Here is a 23522-nt window from a genome sequence, read left to right as displayed (position 1 = left end):
TGCATTAAAATCATTCACATGTCTGTCACAGGGTGAAGCAGAGGAACAACAGATCAGAGGTCAAAGAGACAGGAAACCTCACCTGGTATGAGTTCCTCTCTCATGGGTAAGTACTGTCCTCCTCCCTGTTGCATCACTGAATCTTCAGGATTACATTTTAAATTTGATCTTTAATTAGCCGCGAGGGTTATTTGTTCAGCTATCTATGACAGATTGTGGTCAAAACCTATCGAGGGGTAACATCATGTGGCAGTACAGTGACAGGTGTTGTTGATTTTGCAATAATGTGGTTTCCTGTCATGGAAACAGTCCAGTCAGTTCTCACGTCAACAATGAAACAAATCTAAGATAACTTAGATTAAAGACAGAAGAAAAACACTCTTCTGTCTTTAATAAACCTAAAATATGTTTAAAAGATGATCAAATTTTGGTAACTGTTAGTGTTTCCTTTTCATTTTGGTGCATTGAATTCACTGCCTCTTCTCCCAGGCCCGAGGAAGAGGAGGATCGTACAGAGAAGGTGGAGAAAGGCACCAAGGTGAAGAGGACTCTCAGCTCTCTGAGGAACAGGATGACCGGCTCCTTCAACAAAGAGAAGGTAGACAAATGGTGCATGTTGTTGCTTTATGTGTCCCGTGCTGCTTATAACTGCTGTGATGTGTTTTCTCATTGTGTGTGTGTGAGTCTGGTTAACTTATATTTTCATTGAAGAGGTGTTGCAAATTAGCCTCCACACATGAAACCTGCAACAATACGTCTCTGTGCTGTCAAATAAACAAATTAAATATGAAACTCAGCAATAAACTAAGGAAGAACTAACATTTGAGATACAAAACTCTGTGATGCACACCAACGCATTTTAAAGCAGAGTGTGAAAAACTACTAGGCAAAAATTATTTTAGGTGTGACAACTTTGTGCATTTTGCTGCACACACAATGCAATGTAATCTACTTACACAAGCCCTGTTACATATCCTGCCGCCAACGTGGTTACGATGTGATGTCAAACCCGGCCGTGCAGTGTGTGGTGCAATGAAAGAGAACGCACCCATTTGAATGTAAAAACCTCCCCCCGTGTTTGCTCTTCTCGTTCCTCTGCAGGGTAAGAACAGAGAAAAAGACAAAGAGAAGGAAGCCAAAGAGAAAGTGTGCGGCAGCAGCAGCAGCAGCAGTGCGCATTATCTGGTGCCAGGCGCTTTTTCAAGCTGTGCCACCTGCTCACTGTGCAGCAAGACCCTGCAGAAAAAGCATGGCCTGCAGTGCATGAGTGAGTAACACCACAGCCACAGGTGTACACACACCCATGCATGTTCCCAGGATGTCACGCACATGCACAGGTGTTACGCTCACACACACAAAAAGAGTCGTATCTACTTACAGCCAGTGATGCTGCACGCATGCTCACTCACTCAGTCACTGGAGCACACGAGCAAGCAAACACAGCCGCACACAGACACACACAAGCACAAAGTTTAAACGCAAAACCTGACACAAACATGACACACAAAGAGCGCATACCTTTGTCCCATAAATCTTATTATTATAACACATTTAAATTCAATAGAACTCGATTTTCATTAGGATCTGCACCTAATTGCCCACACTCACAAATGTGTAATTTTTTCATCAAGACCCATGAATTACTTATAAATTTATTATAATAAAAAATAAATGAAAATGTTGCAAAACTCGAAAAGTTAGAGAAATACCCCCAAAAAAGCCCTGGATTCATCCCCTGACTCGGATCCTCACCAAAATATAATGGGGAACTTTCTTGGCTCATGCAACCCTCTTCAAAAAAAAGTTTTTGCTTAATCCGACTAATAAACAAACGTAGAAGAAAACTTAACCTCCTTGGAGGATATAATTACCCGGGAGACACTTAGGTTATATTTTTGGACTGAACAAGTGACTAATTCTGACTTAATGTTATTTTAATAGACACATTGTCGTCTTTGTTAACAGAAGATAATTTAGGAACTTTTCTCTTTCACAACTACGAAATAACCCCGACAGTGATATTTACATTCACCACACTGACACTGACTTTTTCTCTTGTGCTGTTCCCTATCAGTTCCTCTTTAAACCTTATTTGACACTATGAGAAATGCCATACAAACACAGATGCAGCTCCTCCCTGTTTTGTTTTCCCGTCACATCATTACTGTGTGTGTGTCCTGCATTGCACAACTACGCTCACTTGTTTACATGTGTTATCTGATGTATTACCACCATCCTCGGACAGATGTTTACGTGAGTCGACAGCATGTCTCAACTTTGTTCCTCCAGATATTCCTCCCATTGCTATTGTGTGTTGGATGAACTCTTCATTGAGATAGAAGGAGGGATTCACAGATTTATGTGTCCATTCATACAGTCGCACAGGACGTTTCCCCGTGACTCGTCTGTCTTGTCACCGTTGTGCCGCTCACATGCAGCCTGCAGGGTCAGCTGATAGACCCAGTGAGAGACGTGAAGCTGTTAGAGTAGTGGAGGAGAGATAATCCAAGAGGTCAGACTACATGACAAACTGGTGATAGGAATTTTCCCATGAGTATGTGTAGTGGGATCTGTTCAAACTGCACATATTACATGAAGGAAGACTACTGGTCTACTGCAGATTATAGTGCATGAACGTAATTTCAAAACCGAGGCCTTTAAATTCCTGTAAACAGGATGTTTCCTCTTCATCAGCATGAACGTGGACGAATTTGTCTGCATTGCTGTTATTCTGCTGGTGGGTAACTTTGGCATAACCAAATAAAGTTTCCAAAAGGGAAGCAGAGCTACTCTCTATATCAGTAACGTTTCATTTTCTCTGAAGTGGACCATTTAGTCATTCTGTGCTCCCACTTCATTATTTCATGGCAGTAACCTCTTTTTTTCCCGTTTCTCCTCATGCTCTGTGAGGAACAAAGGTCACAGTCACGGACAGAACATTTACAAATCTTACAGTCTGCCAGGAAGGGGGTGGGGCTGTGGGGGATGTATAATGTATGATTGTTTTTAATGGTGTGCTTATTAAACAAAGTTTGTTCTGGTGTATTTCACAAGACCCAGGGCACCACACCGGCCGTCCAGAGTGATTCAGACCGCTCTGCTTCTGTTAGACACGAACCAGAGACCAGTGACACATCCATCTCACTAGGACTCTCTGTGGCAATGAAAACATCTGTCTGTCTTTCTGTCCGTCCACAATGTAGAACCCATATTTAAAGAGATCGTGGCCACTTTGCTAAACAGACTCCTGAAATAGTCGGAAGAATAACAGCAAGTAAAGCAAATCATTCAGATATATATATAAAAGCCACACATGTGAACAGCAATAAAGCAAATTCATTTAATGGGAAACACTCACTGCAAAATGTTAATCGCAGATAAACCAGGTGGGATGAACACAAAGTTGTCTGACTTCACTCTGCAACTACAAAGCTCTGCTCACAATGTTCAGCACACAAACTACACAAAGTGTCAGTATATATTGTGTGTAATTATAAAGTAGCTCTAGAGCATTAAACAGGCAACTTGAGATTGGACATTGCACTGGTTGTCCTAAATGTGGACACTTGTTGTGGGGTTTAGTTACACACACACACACACACACACACACACACACACACACACACACACACACACACACACACACACACACACACACACACACACACACACACACACACACACACACACACACACACACACACACACGCGTGGAGATAAGCAGTGAGTGTCCCTTTAATTCGAACCCAGCCCCTGTGGGGATCCAGCAGCCTGTGGAATGCGTCGTTCCAGTGCCAGAGATTGTTCCCAGTGCAGAGCAGGACACTAAACTGGACCAAACCAACACAAAAAAATGTGGCAGACTTTGGAGCTTGTGGTCGCCGGTGGCCGAGCTGATTAGTGGAGGTAGCCCCCCGGGCCGGACGCCTCTTCCCTGCGGGTGCAGCGGCCCTGTTCTCCTGGAGGAACGGTAAGAGGAGCGGGGGTCAGGTGGATGCTTCTCGTTGTTTCCCAGACTCTGCTCAGGCATCCTGACCGCTAGCCGCTACATGCTAACAGTAGCAGAGCCCACCGACCGCTGCTTGTGTCGTGTTCTTCCTCTGTATGTGGTGGTGGGGGGGCTTCTGGTGAGTTTGTTTACACGTGGAATCCAATTTGTTAAACTTATTTACGTGTTACATAGGTCGCCAACGAGCCCGAGTTAGCTCCAGTGCGCTAAAGTGAAGATGTAGCTGATTAGCTTGTAGCCACTTGACGCTAGCGCTGTTAGCCTGCTGCCCACAACCGCTACTTTTTGAAAAACAAGGCTAGCCGGGTACGCGTTTAGCTCTCATTAGCTTAAAGTGGTCGTTTGCGTCCACACGCCACGTTACTGCCGTGGTTTCACTCTGCTCAGCTCTCATCCAGTTTCACTTTATCTTTTTACGAGTTCATCTCTGCTGCTTGGTTACACACTGGGCTTAGAGCTCAACAGGTGATTGCTACTCCGGCTAGCATTAGCTTCGTGGAGAACTTGTTATCTATTCGAATTGAGCTGTTACAACATGGCTGGCCCCGCTCACACCATGCTTGTAATATGGTGTGATCATTAAAGGTGAGTATATGGTTTATGATATTCACTTTCCCAGTTAAAGTGTGAGATGCTTCTGTCCGTGTTTAACGGTCTCCCTGGTTCCCAGTGCTCCCAGTTCCCGTTATATCACAGCAGCTGACTGGCTCAGTGTTATGAAACTCCATGATCCTCCCGTGTTAAATGGTGTTATCATTGTGTGTCAGATTCTTGTAATTCCTCAGCCAGGCAGGTGATGCCCTCCACCAGCGCGTTATTAGCCTGGAGCACTGGGAATGGCCCAGGCTGAGGAGGAGGGAGGAGGGGGGTGGTCCACCGTCCAGCCTGTCCCCTCGCTCCTCTCACTCCTCTCACCTCCCTGTCCTGACTGGGGTTTCTCTTTGACTGGGTCACATGCTTCTAATTGTGCCTGGCAGGTCTGCTAGTGCCTATCAGCCCACTCCACTGACTCTGGGTCTCACCCATCTCCCCCTGTTAGCACACCACTCCTCCATGCATCGCTGCTTTGCCTTCCAGCGTGCTCCACTCTGGGCGTTTGCCCCTGACTGGATTTAAGACTTAGATTGCCTAAGTCAGTAGATTTCCACCTCTCAACTGTGGTAGTCCTCCACTTTTCATGTCATCTATTGGTCGATGAGTCAGCAGACTGATCAGAAAAAGAGCAATGGACTATTCAGTAGGGGTGGGAATTGGCAAAAATGTGACGATTCAATAGTATTGCGATATTTGGGCCATGATTCAATAGTATTGCGATTCTGCGATATATTGCGATACTGTAAGTATTGCGATTGGATTCTGCGATTTATTGCGATTCATGTCCCCCATATTATTCAAAGGCATTACAAAAAATGAGGAAAATAAGACTGCTCAACTCACTTCAAATGTCACATTTAATTCTGTGAACAACATTGTCTTCTACACATTAACTGAAGTGCAAAAACTAAGAAAGGCTAGTGTAAAAACTTTGTCTTTGAACATTCAGGACACAGGACCTTTGTAATTATTTTCTGAATAGGAGACCTCTCACATGAACACTGAGCTCAATCATATAAATAAGAGTAACCTAGAGCTTCAGTCAAATTGAGGCCTGCAAGGTCATGACCCAAAATGTTAAATTAATTTGGGAATATTGGCATTTTTGTTCAGAAAAAGGAGTTGGTCAACATGCTCATATGTTAAAGTGCTCCTCTGGGCCGTTACTATATCTCCTGCATTGGAGAACATCCTTTCTGCATACACACTAGGTATCTTTTAAAGTCTGAAACTCTCCTCGTCATGCTTTACCAGCCAGGGGCTTTTACATATATAATTGTAAATAAATATTAAAAAAAAAATAGCAATACTTTGTGCTACAGTATCGATATAATCGCGGGCGCAAAATATCGCGATACTGAAAAGAATCGATTTTTCCCCCCACCACTACTATTCAGTAATTAATATAATACATGTTGTGATTGCTTACATGGATATAGGGCTGCAACTCTACCCACTATCCATTAAATGCTAGTTATTTCCTGAGTTAAATGATTGAATAATCATCTTGTCATAGTGAAAGCATCAAGTGCCAAACTGGTCGCTTCAGATCGATTATTTCATTCAACCAACTTGCATCCTGTTTATAACAAGGAAAGACAACAGGTCCTCACATTTAAAGAGCCTGAAACTAAATTATATTTGGAATCTGCGCTTTGAAATGTAAACCAAGCACTACTTGGAAGTGTATGGCATTTACATAGATCTACATCTGCCCCACCTTCTCCATTAAGTTTTGCCTATACTGCTGGTCTTAAAGGGTGACCAGGACCCTTGGTTTTGGGTGAGACATGTGACCGGCGGAGGTGTTTCGCTTCATTGAGTCAACGGCTCCCTGAGCCCCAGTTCCTCCTCTTTCAGGGGATGATGTCATGGTTTGGCTGGCTGCTTCAGAGTTTGCCCCAAGTGTTGTGATGTTTTTTTGTCCCTTTTGTCTAATGGAGTTAAGTAACCTCTTCTACGGAGAATGCATGAACACACAGGAAGCAGGTGATGTCAGGTCTTTGGTTGCTCTATAAACCAAGGGGTGCATGAGTCGCGCTGCAATTACACTGCCAAAACACTTGTGGCTGTTTCTATTCTGGTGCTGAGTGTCTTCCGGTCTCTGCTCTGCCTTTTTACAACTTCTTTGCTGACTCTTAAATCAGAACTATGGCGAGTGTTACTAAGCAGATCGTGTTGGAGCCGATAGATGTTGAAGAGCAATTGTTTTTTTCTTAAAGAATGGACACCGTAGAAAAGAAAGACGTCGTCTGTGCTCGTTCCTTCAACTCAATTCAAAAATAGCTGCGAGTCTGCCACAGAAATTGATGCTACCAAGCAGACCAATCAGGGCTCTTGTTGTCCATGTACCCTAGTGTAATAGTTACATTTTTGGGGAGGTGCATGTCAGGATACAGCATAGAGCTCTGAGTAGGGTACACTGTTTCTAGTAGTCTACGGCGAGAGAGAGATACCTTTTTTTAAGTTTCTGTAGTTTTCGTCTTAACAACAGGGTTTTTCTATGAATTGCAGACGGTGATGGGAACACATGGTTATTTTCTGTACCAAGAATATTGAAAGGAAACCCCAGGACATATAATTATAGCTACGTAGTGAACTCACCTCAAAATGTCAAAAACATCATCTGAAGCAATACTGTGTCAGGGCCTAGTTCATCATCCAGAGAGACATGTTGTTAAACATGTAAACTGAAGACACTGGTTAAGTTCATTGGTTCATTTAAATACATATTAAGTGTGATTTATGTGAAGACACTTGCAAAACTACTATTCTCACGCACAGTTTCACACACACTGTCTTGACAGCGTTTGCAAGCTGTATGATAAACATAGCTTTTAAGTGTCCTGTTATGAGTTAATGTTTCTTAGGGAGATACCAGCCATTGCTATCTGAAGCTCTGTTGATTCCAGCCTCATCCCATAAGATAACACGGTGCAACACATTTTTTCTATAGATCCTGACGAGTACCACACATGAAAACTTAACTTTTTGTTGTCATATTCATATTTCATATTCATATTTTAATGCTGCCCAGGACAAACATCAGGAATTATCACTCTGGTGACCTCGTCTGTATTTCTAGTTCACTGAGTGACTCAGTGTGCTTCACGTGTGATAGGTTAATAACTAGTGTTGATAGTGGTGGTTGTGTTTTTGATGGTGCTAACCACAGTGCAGCTGACATGAGCGAGTGACCATCACACTGCTGCAGAGCGGTGGAGCTGGTGTACACTCACCCACGGGATCCACTCGATTCATATCACAGTGACTTTGTTTAAGGCTGATGACAAAGCTTTGAGTAGTTTTATCCGTGGTTTTGACTCATTTCCTCGTGCAGTGTTGGTTTAATTATTTTCGTCTGCATCAAAAACTATGCTACCATCATCGAGTCGGCTGGGATATCAGTAGACGGACAACACAGTGTTATTTCTTATCTCTGCACTATTTTAAAAGTCTTAATAAGCAAAGTTTGTTTTTGATTGCATTTTAAAATACAACAACCTCAACTACACATTCCTGAGCAGAAGTGTTTTACGCTCAGGTTCTTCAGTGATGACTTGAGCGGATGTTTTACTGACACAGCTTTTTCATTCCATCCAGATCGGCTCAACTGCTAGTTTCCTCTTATCTTTTCCTGTTCTTTTTATTGACATTATAAATATTTCTTTGGCTTCAAACCTGAGAGTAATATAAAGACAACTATTTGATGTGATGCAATAAGATCTTGAAAGGTGTTGGTCGTTTGAAATGTGTTATTTGGACAAATGTTGCACTGCTCTGTTCAGTACTGCCGGGCACGACTCAAGAGACACAACTCTGCTGTCGAGGATTATTGAGACACCCGTTTCTCTTTTCTATTTCTGCTGCACAGTCAGAAATAGATATATAATTACCAAGGAGAAGGCGAAGGAAGGGGGTCGGTTTAGAGATTGTGAATGAAGATGAAATAGAAGATTGGTTAGGACTAGATCTTAAATGTTAAAGGACAAAAGATGATGTCCTTTTATTAAACAGGACTCTCCTCTGTTCTTTGTGGCCTCCTGAATTCACCTGCACACACGCATCATTTCTCCCTCAGTGTCATGATTGTAATGGACAGGAATGAGTTTTTGTTTGTGTAAGTGCATTGTACCAGCACAAAAGGCAAATGGGCAATAGAAGCCTTTACAGTAGGCTGTACAGAAGTTAGTGGAAGTTGCTAGTATGGGTCATGTTGACACTGTGTCATTAACAAAAGCAGAGCCTTTGTCAACAAGATTCAAACAATCATAATAATGCCTCTTGGCCCATGCTATATAGTAAATGTGTGTGTGTGGTGGGGGGGGGGGCGGGGTAGTTTTGTGGGGAATGTTCAATTGCTTAAGGGATTTGCTCCGGGTCAATTTATAGATTTTCTTTTTTAACTTGGATCAGTAGTCAGTCCACACAAAAATAGCAAAATGTAAGTTTGAAAGGATATTAAAATCAATGAACGTAGATCATTATTTTCATAACAATTATATGTAAATTGTGAATAATTCATGGATCTTAATGAAAATAATCAGGCACATTTACGGACCTGATATTGATGAGTGTGAGAAATTTGGTCCATCTTTGGTTTTAGTTTCTGCTAATAGATCCAGCTATGTGATTTTAAACTTGAATTTTATTTTCACCTGTCTATTGAAAAGTTGCTAAGCTTCTGTCTTTCAATGTCTTGCAGAAAGAATCAGGAAGTATTATCATGGCTCTCTTTTAAATACATATAAACATTTCTGCATGTATGCACATCTCTATGTATTTTGCATCTAAGGCCACATGTGTTTGTCCACGTCAGCCTGGTTTCACCGGTTTGGTTTGGGATCAGGCTTTGCATAGTGATGGCTGGTTTTGTTTGGCCTTTTCATTGATTGAGTAGAATATGGAAATGAGAACCTCCTGCTTGCACTATGTGTTTCCAAAACATCTCCAATAATCAGTAGAGAGATAATCAGTCCCCCCGTCTGGACCTATGGTCTGTACCTGACAACAGTAGCTTTGTTTTCCAAACATGCAGAAAAGTGGAGAAAAAAAACTTCAGCTCTTGACCTGGTAGTGAGACTTTGTGCCATGTGCTTGTAAACCGAAAGCCAGAATTACTGCTGCACCAATTTCATGAAGCCAGAAGTAATTCTTCCACTTTGTGATAAGAATACTCTTCTGTGATTTTTATTTTTATATATTTTTTGTGTGTAAACATTGTCAGCTGAAAAATCAATGCCTCCAGGCTTTTGTTTGAATCACAGCCTTCTAGCTGTTGGATTGATTGTGAATTCTCAAACTTCACTCTTTTATTGGTCTGACTCAGATCCATATTCAGCCCAAGAGCCACCACTGTTGCTTCTGTGTACTGTACAGTTGTTTTATCAAGACTAATACAACACTGATCCTGTTGTTCCTGTTCTGCTCTTTTTCAGATTGTGCTGTGAACGTTCACAAGAGCTGCAAGTCTCTGCTGGGTGAGTGCACCAGCACCAAGACTAAGGTAAACACTTTAATTGAGCATAGATAAACAGCTACAAGAGAAGGCACCCTCATTTCCCAAACCTCCTCTGTGTTCTATTTTGTGTTTAGTAGCAAAAAAGGAATTTCAGAGAGAAAACTGAACTAAAGATGAATAAAGAACAAAGGCAGTATTGTTGTGACACTTTATTGTATCATACATCAAACTCACACAACGTTTACTACTACTAACTTTGATATTATTTATTAACATCGCTTTACTAGCACAAAAACACCTTGACCCTAAGTCCATAGACCTCAACACATAAAGCCACATTTGTACGGGAGTTCCAAGTGGTCTTTGGAGCCTACGCTTTTAAGACACTGTACTGAAGATAACATGCCTCTGTCACTCTTGAATATGAATCCGTGTGAGATGTACTTTGCTTGTTAACCATGTGAGCAGTCTCGATCTGTAGAGGAAGAGCAAACAGTTTTTAGGCATTTTTAAAATCTAGTCACTCAGCTGATATAAACACTTGAAAGAATGGCTTGAAGAAAATGCTCCCTTTCTTTATTTACTCAGAGAGATTCTCTCCGGAAGAACGGCTCAGCTGGATTTTCTAACCTTGGTAAGTGGAACATATATGTGAGGACATGGATTGGATTGATGAATAAGAAGGCAGCTTAAGTCCTATGTGTCATGGAAAGCTGGTTGCGTCTCTGGTGGTTTGCAGTGGATTAAAAAGAAAAACTGTTTCTTCAGTTTGCAAATCCATTTTAACTTATTGTGCATAAAGTTGCGTGGGTCTTACTGGCATGTGTGTGCCTTCCTACATTCTGACCGCAGAGGAAGAGATCGGTCTCCAACTGGTTATAGGCAAGGTAATGATTAGCTATTGTGTAACAGTTCCGTGAGTTACTTCTGGTTCAGTTCATATAGATTCAGTTATGTTGTATGTAAAATAGAAGTCAAATTAATATCTACATACAATGAACAAAAGGAAATGTAACTAAGTTAGATCCTTTCAAATTGTTAATCTCAAAAACATTTTGGTGGATTGTTACTGACAATTTAGTTTTCTGCTTTTGAGAGATTAAATGTCTTTATTTATCAGACGTGATCAGCCTCAGAATGAATGTGCAGTGTGCATTCATTCTTCATCAGGACATGGTGCATCCCAGGTAATTTCAATCAGTGCTTTCTTATTGTAACATTCAGCAGGTCCTTTTGCATGTGATCAAATCCGCAGGAGACGTGAGCAGCTACAGCAGCAGCAGTTTAGGTTAATCTCCTGTAGCAGTTGTTGTTCTCTTTTGAACAGCTGGATCCCTGTCCAATGCACCTGATCTCTCCTCATGCGCTGCTCTGGCCAATCAGTAGCTCGTGCAAGGGATTGTGAAGGCGAGGAGCGGAGACGGGAATTGAGGAAAAGTGAACAATCAGGAAATGGGAGAAATATAAAAGTGTGTGCATTTTTCCAGAAGTTGCTACAAGAGATTAGATATGATGATTAAACCTCACCTCGGAGAACAATCCTTCGGCCACACCTAGTTTGAGACTTTCTCAATTGAGCTTGCAGTCACCCAATATGGTAGTCAAACTACGAGAGGCCCCGAAGAGGGCTCCAAAATGACCCTCTTCTGCCTCATTGTTTTGTCTGTCCCTGTGTCTCCTCATGTACTTACCATGTCCCCTCTCAATCTCTGTAATTGTCTCTCTTGTCTTTCCTCTCCAGTGCTAAAAGACCGGGACAGAGAGCGGGATCAGGCAGGCCCAGCCCCATCACAGACCCTGGATGGCCACTCAGGCTTGCTCTTCTACCCAGGCATGACCATAAGTCACTGGGGACCTTACGCTCACCTGTCTGTCGCCCCTACCACCAGCTCCTTTGCAGCCCCTGCCTCCAGCTTTGGCCACAGCCTCTGTCACCACAGTGACAGCTCAGGGTGAGTGTCTCTCCCTGCATAGAGGAGTTTTTTTTTTTTTTATCTCTGTTGCTTTTAAAGATAATAAATATTTCCCAAATTACTTCTCGAGTTCAAATAAAAAAAAAACAAATTAGCTATCTTTAGTGCTGTAGATGTTTGCAGGATCCGCTGTATGGTTATGCTGAATATTTTAAGATTCTTATTATTTCTGCTCAAATACTATTTTCATTGTGAGATGTGTATTTATAGTTAATGAATCAAGGCAAGTTGTCTTTTCTTATTATACAGCCTTTTGAAACTGAAGCGAGTCGGTTCATAGACCGTAGGACTACTTTTTATGCTGCATTGCTAAGAAGAGTGGGAGAAAGAGAGGGAGGCAGAGAATCAGGGGAGAGCAGAGAAGAAGGAGCGACAACCGGGCTACAGTACGAAGGACAGAAAGAAGGAAGGAACGAAAAATGTAGCTGCCTGGGTTTTACTTTCGTGTCTAATCTTATGTCAGTGCCATTGTGGAGCTGCACATGCACATGTTGTGTCTTAGATGTATGTAGACTGCTACTAGCTCGAAGGGTTGAGGTGCTTCAGTATCAGCATGTAAGCCACCTTGGACCTGTTGTTGTCATCCCTCAGATCCCTCCCTGGGGAGATGGATGAGACCGATGCTCTCCGCTCGAAACGATGCAACGAAGACGCCATTTCCCTCGCTCCCTCCACCACGGAGTCCATCATCGTAGAAGGTTAGTTGATTGACTGAGGTGAACATGACTTTTGAAAATTCCTCTCGTGGCTGAAATTGTTAACTCTGAAGGAAACCGTTCTGGATTCAGTGTTCTTTTTGATTTAACTTCCTTTTCCACACCTGTTTTCTGGAATCTATGTGCTTTCCTGAGTGAAGAGAGATAGTTTGTCTTCAGGGAGTTTTCTTAGATCCAGGGAGTAGAGAGTGTGGAGTGTGTTTTGTGGAGTCAGGGGTGACCTCACCCTGTCTCATTAAGCTGAGTGTGTGGGAGATGCAGACAGGCTAACTGTGTAATAGCGTGCCTTCTTCAAAAGCCTGATAAAGTTTGGTGGTTTTTATATTTCAGATTAAAAAATATATATAAATATACATTTTGGTTAGTTGCGATTGCATGGTTCATATTGCTCTATCACTATCCCCATACATCCTTTTCAGCCCTGTGAAAACACAAAAAGATGAGACATGAAGTCATCAGTGAACTATTCTCAAAGCTGGAGGCTTCACAAAAAATGATCTGGAAAAACTTTTCTAAGTGAATTATCTTTTGGATTCATTGTTTGTAAATTCTGAATAATAAAAAATGAAGAGGATTCTGTTATCCTTTTTATAGAGGAAAATAGAGGAAAATAGAGGGGATCTTTTTAAGAGAGAGTTTTAACACAGACTGGATTCTCTCAGGAGGTATTTCTGCTCAAATTGACCGCTGACTTCCCTGTGAAAAGTTAAACATGTGACCCCAACATTACACAAAGTCCCACCTCATTGGGATTATGACACTGTAATGGATGGTAGTTTTAGATGCCTCTGCTCCTCTCTTCAGATACTCACTATGCAGCAGTGCGAGCTGAACTGGAGTCTGATGCCCAGGACCTGGAGGCTGAGTCGTGGAGCTTGGCAGTTGACCAGCCGTATGCTAAGAAGCACTTGAAAGAAATGGTGAAGAGACAGGATGTGATATATGGTGAGTGCGATTTGTTTAGATGTTCTCTTCGATATAATCTGTTGAAAGACTTACTTGTTTGACAGGTAGATAATTGGTTTAATAGTTTTGGGAACTGGTTACTGTCACTGACAGAAATTTGACTTATGAAAGTTTCCTAAACTCATGTAGCATTACACCTCTATAACATTGTTACCGAAAAAAGTTGAAATCAAAGCAGTAAAACCAGAGACGTTTTTTTAATTCTATCAAAATGTTGGTTCTTGCAGAAATCCGGATGTTATGCTAGTTGTGGCTAATAGAGCGTCTCACTTCTTTCAAACTCCATACCACCAGATGCAAAATAATTATATATGCTTAAATTGCAGGTCATAAAAATGTATTTTCCTGTCATTGTACAGAGCTGATGCAGACGGAGATGCACCACGTGCGGACACTGAAGATAATGCTGTGTGTCTATGTCCGAGAGTTGAAGGAGAACCTCCAGATGGACTCGGGCAGGCTGGACTGTCTGTTCCCCCGCCTGGAAAACCTCCTCGAACTTCACACACATTTCCTGTCTTGTCTTAAAGAGCGGCGTAGAGAAAACCTTGTTTTGTCCAGCAACAGAAACTACACTATCAACAGATTGGCCGACATTCTGATCACACAGGTAGGAAGAAGATATATAGCATCTCTAACATGAACATGCATGCATACCAAAGCCCAGCATCAATTTCTTCAAGATATGCTCGCATAGCATGATGCACAAGTTAAATAGCCTTAAACACGGTGCATTATGGGCCAGACCATAAACAGTGAAAACAGAACTGACAAGATGACACGTATAACAGTTTGCTTTGTTCTCTAGTTCTCAGGTGAGATTGGAGAGAGGATGAAGGAAAACTATGGAGATTTCTGCAGTCACCACACTGAAGCTGTAAGCTACTACAAAGAACAGATGCAAAACAACAAGAAGTTCCAAAACCTCATACGGGTAAGACACATTAGCATATTCAATCTGATTCAATTTACAGTACTTCTTCAGGATAGTATAGTAAATTAATTTGCAGTCTGTGGCTTATTCCACACATACATGGATCTTTTTAAAAACGTATTTCTCCTTTCTAGTTTTATTATGCTGTTTGTCCATATGCAAAGTCAACAAGTCATCCCGCCCAAACAGATACTACAAAATAGATTAAACACCTCTGTGGTGGACTGTCATGAATAGGCTTTTAATGTTTACATATAAATGTACAGTTTCTATTCCAAGATAATAAAAAAACAGTGGTATCGCTGTTCGTTACAGAGGCCTGTTTTGATTGTCAGCATACTTGGACTCCATATTACCCTGAGATTGACCAACTTTATATTCAAGTGTGATTTTGAGGAATAATTTCACTTAACTATTTGTTAATTCTTCCTTTCCTCGATATCCCACTGTGTTTTACCCTATGAAACTTTTTCAGGCCTCTGATTGGTCAACATCGTTTTAGTTCTAAGGTCCTACTGGTTTAAAATGCTCTTTCACACCATTTTTGTTTTCACACTGCCTGTGTGTAGAGAATTTGTATTTTAAGAACAGAGGAAAACCCTGTTTTAATAAATATACGTGTGTGAGAATTGGGTCTGATACATGATGACTTAAATCATGCTCTTTCTTCTTTATTTCACTCAGAAAATCAACCACCTGTCCATTGTGCGGAGGTTAGGAGTGACTGAGTGTATTCTGTTGGTGACACAGCGCATTACCAAGTATCCTGTACTAGTGGAGCGTATTCTGCACAACACTGAAGGTCCAGCATCTATCTTTGTTTTTCTGAGAAGGATACACCAATATATTTAATTTAATACATTTTACTCAAATTTTAACACATCAAATTGTTTCTGTCTGTAGCGGGAACAGAAGAACACGAGGAACTGACTCGGGCGCTGGGTCTGATTAAAGAGACCATCACTCAGGTGGACACGCTGGTTAATCTTTATGAGAAGACGTCTCGACTCAGAGACATTCACAACAAGATGGAGCCAAAGGCAATGGGAAAAATCAAAGATAGCCGAGTGTTTCGCAGGGAGGACCTGGCACTGGCCAGAAGACGACTGCTTCACGAGGGCACCGTCAACTGGAAGGCTGCTTCTGGCAGGCTCAAAGGTTCGATCAAACTAAATACGGATCTACTATCTAGGAGCATGAATATATGCTGTATATGCTGCTCTACTAAGAAGATAAATGTGTTATGATGGTTAACATTAAAATAGATGCTCACACATTTGAAATATTTTGACTATTTTAATTTACCTCCCATCCACCTGGCAGGTTGAAGCCTCAAATTGTCACATTTGATTTTTGTGTTTCCAGATATTCTTGCAGTGCTTCTGTCGGATGTGTTGCTCTTGATACAAGAGAAGGACCAGAGATATGTATTTGCTACAGTGGTAAGTGATTTATATCTATCTGTCAGTATAATAAACAGCATCTGTCTTTAAGGAATGATTTACTGTACGATTAGTGGAAACTGATTTTAATTTTTTGTCCGTGATGCATGATGTATAATCCTCAACTAAGAATGTAATTTAACACAATTTTTTAAGCAATCAAGTTATATTAAGTAAAAGTTATTTATGAAGTCATCATTAATCTCTGATCTCTTCTTGTTCCTCTACTTGCAATTGTGATCCTCTCAGGATAACAAGCCGTCAGTGATCTCTCTTCAGAAACTGATAGTCAGGGAAGTGGCCCATGAGGAGAAAGCCATGTTTCTTATCTGTGCTTCCTCCAATGAGCCCGAGATGTACGAGATCCACACCAACTCCAAGGAGGAGCGCAACACTTGGATGAGGCACATACGGCAAGCGGTCGAGAGGTAGCAAAGAGAATGTTTTGTATTTGGGGAGACGTGCTGTTATGTTAACGTCATGAATCTATTTATTATTCTGTCTCAGCCTGTGATTTACCCTGTACATAATATTAACAAAATATTATCGTAACACATAAATGCACAATGACTCAGATAAAACAGAGAATGCATTGTTTCTTCCTTTGTCTGTCCCCCTCTCTGCCGCTGCTGGCTTCTGTCCTCTCAGCTGTCCTCACACAGAAGAGAGGCTGTTCAGTGAGGAGGAAGAGGCACGAGTTTCCAGGTTCAAAGAGTTTCAAGGTATACAATGCCATTGAAAATGTGCCATACCAAACCACTAGGGGCTGCTCATGTATCATGTTAGATTTTTGATCCTCAGAAACTTTTCAAACTGTTGAGGGTTACAAATTATTTTATCTGCTCAGCTTCTTCTTTACGTGTGACATTATGTGTTTTTAGAGGACAGTGGTTGCAGTAAAGATGCTACAGAAATTGGCTTGTGACAAACTGAATCACCATATGTTGTATAAGCTCAGTCTTTTTATATTCAACTCCATTTGTCCCGCTGTAGATCGGCTGAGTCAGAAGGACACAGTCATCTTGCAGGCTCTCACTGAGAAGCTCCAGCTGTTTGCGGACATGGCCGAGTCTGTGGCAGGTCTGGAGGATACAGCTTCACGTTCCAGACTTTTGCTTCGAGGAGATGCCTCAGACCTCCAGCAGGGGGAGGCCCTGCTCAAAGGGGCCATCACTGAGGGTATGTGTATGCCACAGACAATAAGTATCTACTGTGGACACAAAGTATGTCAGGATGGCACACAGGGAATTTTACAAATTTGTATGTTGTTGTGATGCAGCTGTATAATGGGTGAATAGTAGTGTTGTTGAATTTACTACTGCTCCCAAAACCATCTCTTATTGTCCATCTTTTCAACTTTCACTTGGTATCGCTTTCATTTCAGTGGAAAACCTCCAGAACCTGCTGCAGTCCGGAGTGAAGGAGGAGGCTCCGACCTCTCGACTGGAGGAAGGAGGGGGCTCCGGGGTTCTGCCCAGACGAGCGGATACCTTCGGGGGCTATGACAGCAGCCCCAGCATTCTCAACAAGAGTGAGTGCCCACTCCATTCCCCAAGGAAGTCCAACATCTAATGGATTTTGCAGTTGTATTTCAGTGGCATTTGCGCATTAATAAATTTGAGAAATCTTTCAATGGCTGTTGATTCCTTGAATTAGTTGAATTTACTATATGTGAACTGTTTTCTAATCACTACCAGGCAACAAAGCCAGCATGTGTAACAAACAAACAAATACTTTAATGGTTACAGTTTTGTTTGTGTGAGGTTTGTGTGCAGTGTTTGTCATTGTGAATATTTCTGTGTTCCAGTTTGGTTTAATTATTTGTGTTTGTTTGTCATTGTGTCTGTCCGTGCACGCGTTGGTGTTGATGTGTCTGTGCCAGACGGCAGCGTGAAGAAGAGCTCTTCTGGCGAGTCCAGAAACAGAGACAGGAGCCAGAGAGCCAGCTCTGACCCTCAGCTCAAAGACCTCTGTGGCAGCCACACCCTGGAGCAGACGGTAGGGGCTCAACATTGTGTCACACTGTTCTTTCTCTCAAATAGTAAACAGACCAAGTCATCTGGAAAGTTTCCACGTCTGCATGTTTACTGTAACCCTGTTCTCGCTGCTCACATAATTTGTTTATAAATAGATTAAACCTTGAGAAAACATTGTACTCTGAACATTGATTAACCTTCCAGTAAATGCTGGGGCTTGAGAATGATCAGGCAGCAAACAATGTAATAACATGTTGCCGACAAGACCAGTCACACTCATAATAATATACTTTCAACATAATAAATAAGAACAGAATTGGCCAAAACAAAATAGGAATAGAATGTAGAATGGCACTCAGTAGAGTTCGCACCTCTGCCAATGCCAAACAGTTCGTTAAGAAACCACATTTAAACTCACTAGATCTGGATTTTTATTTAGATCTGCATTTATTTGCACACACTTGTAAATACCAGTCCCCTGAAAATGCCCGATGCTTTTCATCAAGATCCATGAACTATTATCTGAGAAATCTGGGAAAATGTGCAAGACTCCCTTTCAATGTTGCTACTCGCCAGAGTAGAGTGTTGTGAACCACAGCTCTTTTAAATGTCTTTTGATAATTAAAGAAAACATGTGCATAGTATTGGCTAATAGGAAAATGATTGTCAGCCAATATTCTCACAAATTCAAGTACCAAAGTAAAGCCTTTTAAAAAACCAAGTACCAGTTTTTTCTATTTCATATATTGCGATCACAAATTTTAGATATTCCAAATGTTTTCAGCCTCTACTTTCATACTGTAGCAGCACAACATTGCAGTGTACAGTGCATACAGTGTGGTCGTGATGCTACTTCATTAGTATGACTTACTGTGTGTCTGACTGCTCAGGTTGATGAGAGCACCTGCTCTCCTGCCAGATGGAACTGCATCTGGTCCAACTCCTTCCCCGAGGCAGAGGTAATCTTTTCTTCTCTGATCTGTCACCTTGTGCTACAGCACACTGCAGGATGTGATATTCATAGCTGTGCCTGCTGAACTGAATAATATTACCCGCAGAAGTTTGCTAAGCCCATAAAATCTTGTATTGTTTTGGAGATGCTTGTGGTTATTTGATTATGCTAACCTAATCCATGTCTCTGATCTAGTTCTTTGACAGAGTGCTGATGCTTTCCCAGAGGCTCTATAGTCTGCAGGTAATGCTGTCCCCCCGACTGTTTATGCTCCCTCTGACGATTTCAACAAATTGATTGTTTGGTGTTTGGCCTCGGTCAAAAAATGTAAATATGTTTTAACATTCACTGTTTACGTCTATTTTCCTCCTGTGTCCATTGTCACGTCATCAGGCCATCATATCGCAGCAGGACAGTCACATTGAGCTGCAGCGGGTGTCCTTGACGGAGCGGGCCGCCCTGCCCGGCCGCCACCGAGGGAACGTGCTCCTGGAGCAGGAGAAGCAGCGGACTCTGGCCTTGCAGAGAGAAGAGCTGGCCAGTTTTCACAAGCTCCAGTCTCAGCACCGGCAGGAGCAACAGCGCTGGGGGAAGGAGAGGGAAAGGCACCGGCAGCAAGTCGAAGCCACTGAGGACAGGCTGCGACAAAGAGAGGAGGAGTGCCGGCGGCTGGAGGTGAAGCCCACTTGCCACTCTGTCTATTCCCTGAATTTCTGGCTCCATTTCTCCGTCTGATTTTCACAATTTCTCAACATTGCCTGTTTTTGGTGCAGGAACGTCTAGCAAAAGAGAGGGAGGAGCTGGACAGGCTAAGGGGGACGTATCAGGAGGACCTGGAGAGACTGAGGGTGTCCACCAGGACTGTGGAGAGGGATAAGGAGCGCCTAGAAAACCAGAGGACGAACAAGAGGAAGACCATTGAGGTGGGGAACCTATGGTGGAGATGATAGTGGTCATACATAGATATTAGAATATGTCTTTGGAGAGAGTGGCTTGCTATTAAGTCGAAGACGAACAAGGCAGCTGATGCCAGTGGGGACAACATTTATTATTCTTTATAATTATTAATCTGGAAGAAACATAAAGCAGCGGATGTAGTACAGAGATGGCAGCAGACATGCACTCTGTTCTTAGGATATTATATTGGACACTGAACCAAATAAGCAGTATTTTAATACTTCATCTGCAAGATTGTTACATTGAAGTTCATAGGCCGGGATATGTGTAATTCTTAAATCAGACAGGTTTCTATTTACCATCTTTCTGTTTTATTTACTTGTGTTTGCAAAACATCACATTTGCCTGCAACATTGCACAAGTGACATCTCTAGCTGCTTTGTATTTCCTCATTAGTCTATGACAGTATCATCACAGTGCTGTGGAAACATGCAGGAATTTTGTAAGGAACATGTACTTCCTGCGTTCACGTCCTCTTACTGGTGGAAAAGAAGCATTGTGGAGTTTCAGCCCCCACAGCCTGTATAATATCAAACACACATACAACTCAATACAATCTCTCCCTCATTCACCTCTCTTTATCTTTTTCTTTTCTTTTCTCTCCCTCCTGTGTTTCCTTGCTGGTATCTCTCTTCCCTCTCCCAGCTGTACAATGTGGGCCATTGTTTGTGAGTTTCATGGGAGAGGAACTTTGAGAAACACTCACTGACTGTAATTTCATGCCTGGTGCTAACAGATCTGTCAGGGAGCGTCAAAAAGTTTTTTTCAACTGCCTGTATCACTGTCGCACTTTGGTTGATTGGCTTTCTCTGTGACAAGCCCCGACGGGACCCGAGACTAATTTCATTCTAGCTGAACGTGAGTGTCTCTACTGCGGATCAGTCACGTTTGTGTCCTCTGCTTTCTGTTTCACTTGTGTGTGTCTGAGCCTCTCCTCATACACACAGAGCTGAGCCGACCAGAGGAGAAACCTGTTCATAACTTGTCAATTTGACCCAAAACAAAATATCAGTGTTTTTTCAATGCACACTGAGTGATGACAGTATGTTAGCAGCTCTGCTACTGATCTCAGGGGAGTTGGTCCTGATTAGAAAACTAGCAGCTATCCTGCTGTTAAAGCTACCCATTGCAACAAGCAAAGTAGGACAGGCTTTGAACCATGAGTAGAAATATTAATTTCTCTAAGGTTAGACGTGAAGCCAGATTTGATCATATTGTCATAAATATTATCACCTGCTAACGTTTGACATACTTCAGGACAATCACTAACCTCAGTCTACACCACCCACATAAACCTCAGTGATCTTCTTTAGGAAGATCAGTCATCATGTGTTGTCTGTTGTCAACTCACTATTGTTGAGAGTTAAGGGCAGATGATGCTGCACCTTGTTAAGCCCTATGAGACAAATTGTGATTTGTAAATATGGGCTATACAAATAATATTTGATTTGATATTGGTATTCTCCCTCCACTGCAAATATTCCTGAGTTCCCATAATACTCCTGTATGATGTAAAGTAGTATTGTTATTTTGTAATTTTTTAAAGGGTCCCTTTCCATCTAGTATTCTGGATTTGATAATAGTGGGCAGAGGATCAAGAGTTTTAACTATGGCTGTTGTAACTGAGTCACACATGATCCTGTCACGAATAGGCCATTTATAACACGCATAGTCATGGTGTTGCTCACTCTGAATCATGCTCTCATGTATAACATAGGCATGAGTCAGTGTTCTTCTTTCTGCTGTTAAGATAGAAAAGGTTTGTCAGAAACTGGATTTGAAGTTGGACCGAGTCACCGATGAGCTTTTGACCAGAGCAGCAAATTCCCGTACAGGCAGCCTCTCTAGTATCTGTCTTTTCTTCCTGGTTGACAACAGGTATCTCTGACTGCTCAGTGCCTCTCACTCCTACATACCAGGCTGAGTAACTGATGGATGACACAACACTGCATCAAGTTCTGACATGTCCCCTGAAAAACTACTGCTCTTATTTGCAACTGTGCTTATTTTTGTACCCTTTATTTGCCTCTGCAGTGGCAGACGCCAGTGGCCTAAGGCATCCTTTTTTTGGGTTGTCCATCCTTTCCATTGTGAACGCAACATTTTAGGAACACTTTGAGGGAATATCCTCGAATTTGGAGCATGCAGTCACTTTGACTTGCAGATTAACTGATTAGTAGATGTAAAGGTCAAGAACAATTCATGTTTTGTCTTGTGAATGCCACATCTCAGGAACACCCTGAGAAAATTGCTTCTCGTTTTGTACATTCACTTGAACTCATTGATGAACCTCACAAAACCATGTTTAGCCTCATGCATCCATTATCCGAAGTCCGCCTCTAGGGACTCACTGCAGATTTTTACCAGTTTTGGACTCAAAGATGAATTAATTTGAATTCCGTGGTAAAATGTAAAGGTCACTGTAACCTTTCATGAATCTTGAAAAAACAGTTTGACGACTGCTTGACGGAGGCACACAGCCACAGCGCTGTAATTTTTTAAAACTGTATCTTTACTCACAACATATTTAGAAATGGCTGACGATCACAAACATAATCAGCTGACATGAGTTATTGCACCTATCATCTCATTAGTGGCTGCAGGAGGCAGGTCTCTGACTATGAGCTGGACCTCGAGCATTTCACAGTGACTCTTAAAAACACCACAGCCTCTGGTCTTGTGAAGTGAAAGAGCCCCAGGCTGAATTGACCTAATCTGCTGTGATGAGTAATGCAGGGACTCTGGTAATAACAGGGGCTGTAACTAACACCGCATCAGTGAGTAACACTGCTTTGTGATTTAAAAACATGTATTGCAAGATTAATACCTGATGCAGGTCACATCTTAGACCTCAGCCCCTCATTTGTGTATGCCAATAATATTTGTTGCAGACCAGATAAGTAAGGTGTGTACGTGTTTTGTACAAATGAGCAAGTTTGTCTTGCTCTTCTATCTTGGCTCTGCAGAGGGACTTACTCGCTGCGCTTTCAGGGATATTTGGAAGTGGTTTGTTCCTCCTTTGCTGCAAACACATCAAACAATCTTATCAGGATCCGTTCCAGGCTGCAAGCCAGCCCGATATCAACAGACGTTTAATCACCACCGCCCAACATTAAGACTCATCAGCGGTCTCATAGAGCTTTGATTAGACCTCATAACAACCGACAAGTCTCCATGTGTGTTTTCTTTTCTTAACATGCGAGTTTGTGCAAGAACAGTTCTAGTTGCGGCACGTCCTGACTTCAGAGGCACGTCTCTTTCAAGTGTTTATCTTTCTTGATCCCAATTGGCCTGTTGATAAGGAAATCATAGATCATTTATTTTTCCTGTGAAAATGTCATCTTACAGTGACTGCAGCTGAGTGGCCCGGGCCCAGTGGAGGCTTGAGCTGGGATCTTTCAGATTTGAATGACAGTTAACCGTCAAGAAGAAAAGTCAGTGGAAAAACATGGGAAGAAAACCTACTTCAAACTTTGATTGACTGAGAACTACAGGGTAGAAACTTGGTCCACAACTACCATGTCAGAAAATGAAGTCTCTGA

At 42.0% G+C, this 23522-nt stretch overlaps 1 protein-coding gene across 1 annotated transcript in view; it reads left to right on the top strand.

Moving 5' to 3' along the window:
• The window catches only part of arhgef18b (rho/rac guanine nucleotide exchange factor (GEF) 18b), a 38503-nt gene that overhangs the window by 4668 nt on the left and 10313 nt on the right, over positions 1-23522 (top strand). Inside the window, exons 6-27 of the mRNA XM_061077615.1 lie at positions 32-106; positions 490-598; positions 1102-1267; positions 10042-10109; positions 10653-10698; positions 11806-12016; positions 12629-12735; positions 13558-13698; positions 14079-14329; positions 14528-14653; positions 15338-15455; positions 15557-15811; positions 16019-16095; positions 16345-16523; positions 16744-16817; positions 17089-17274; positions 17480-17626; positions 17978-18093; positions 18962-19030; positions 19219-19266; positions 19417-19698; positions 19797-19946. Coding sequence (XP_060933598.1) covers positions 32-106; positions 490-598; positions 1102-1267; positions 10042-10109; positions 10653-10698; positions 11806-12016; positions 12629-12735; positions 13558-13698; positions 14079-14329; positions 14528-14653; positions 15338-15455; positions 15557-15811; positions 16019-16095; positions 16345-16523; positions 16744-16817; positions 17089-17274; positions 17480-17626; positions 17978-18093; positions 18962-19030; positions 19219-19266; positions 19417-19698; positions 19797-19946 — 3001 coding nt within the window. The remainder of the gene's footprint in view (positions 1-31; positions 107-489; positions 599-1101; positions 1268-10041; positions 10110-10652; positions 10699-11805; positions 12017-12628; positions 12736-13557; positions 13699-14078; positions 14330-14527; positions 14654-15337; positions 15456-15556; positions 15812-16018; positions 16096-16344; positions 16524-16743; positions 16818-17088; positions 17275-17479; positions 17627-17977; positions 18094-18961; positions 19031-19218; positions 19267-19416; positions 19699-19796; positions 19947-23522) is intronic.

This window comes from Limanda limanda, chromosome 9, assembly GCF_963576545.1.
Source record: "Limanda limanda chromosome 9, fLimLim1.1, whole genome shotgun sequence".
NCBI classification, from domain to species: Eukaryota; Metazoa; Chordata; class Actinopteri; order Pleuronectiformes; family Pleuronectidae; genus Limanda; species Limanda limanda.
Note: the sequence above shows the minus strand (reverse complement) of the source record. Positions and strands in the feature narration are given on the sequence as shown.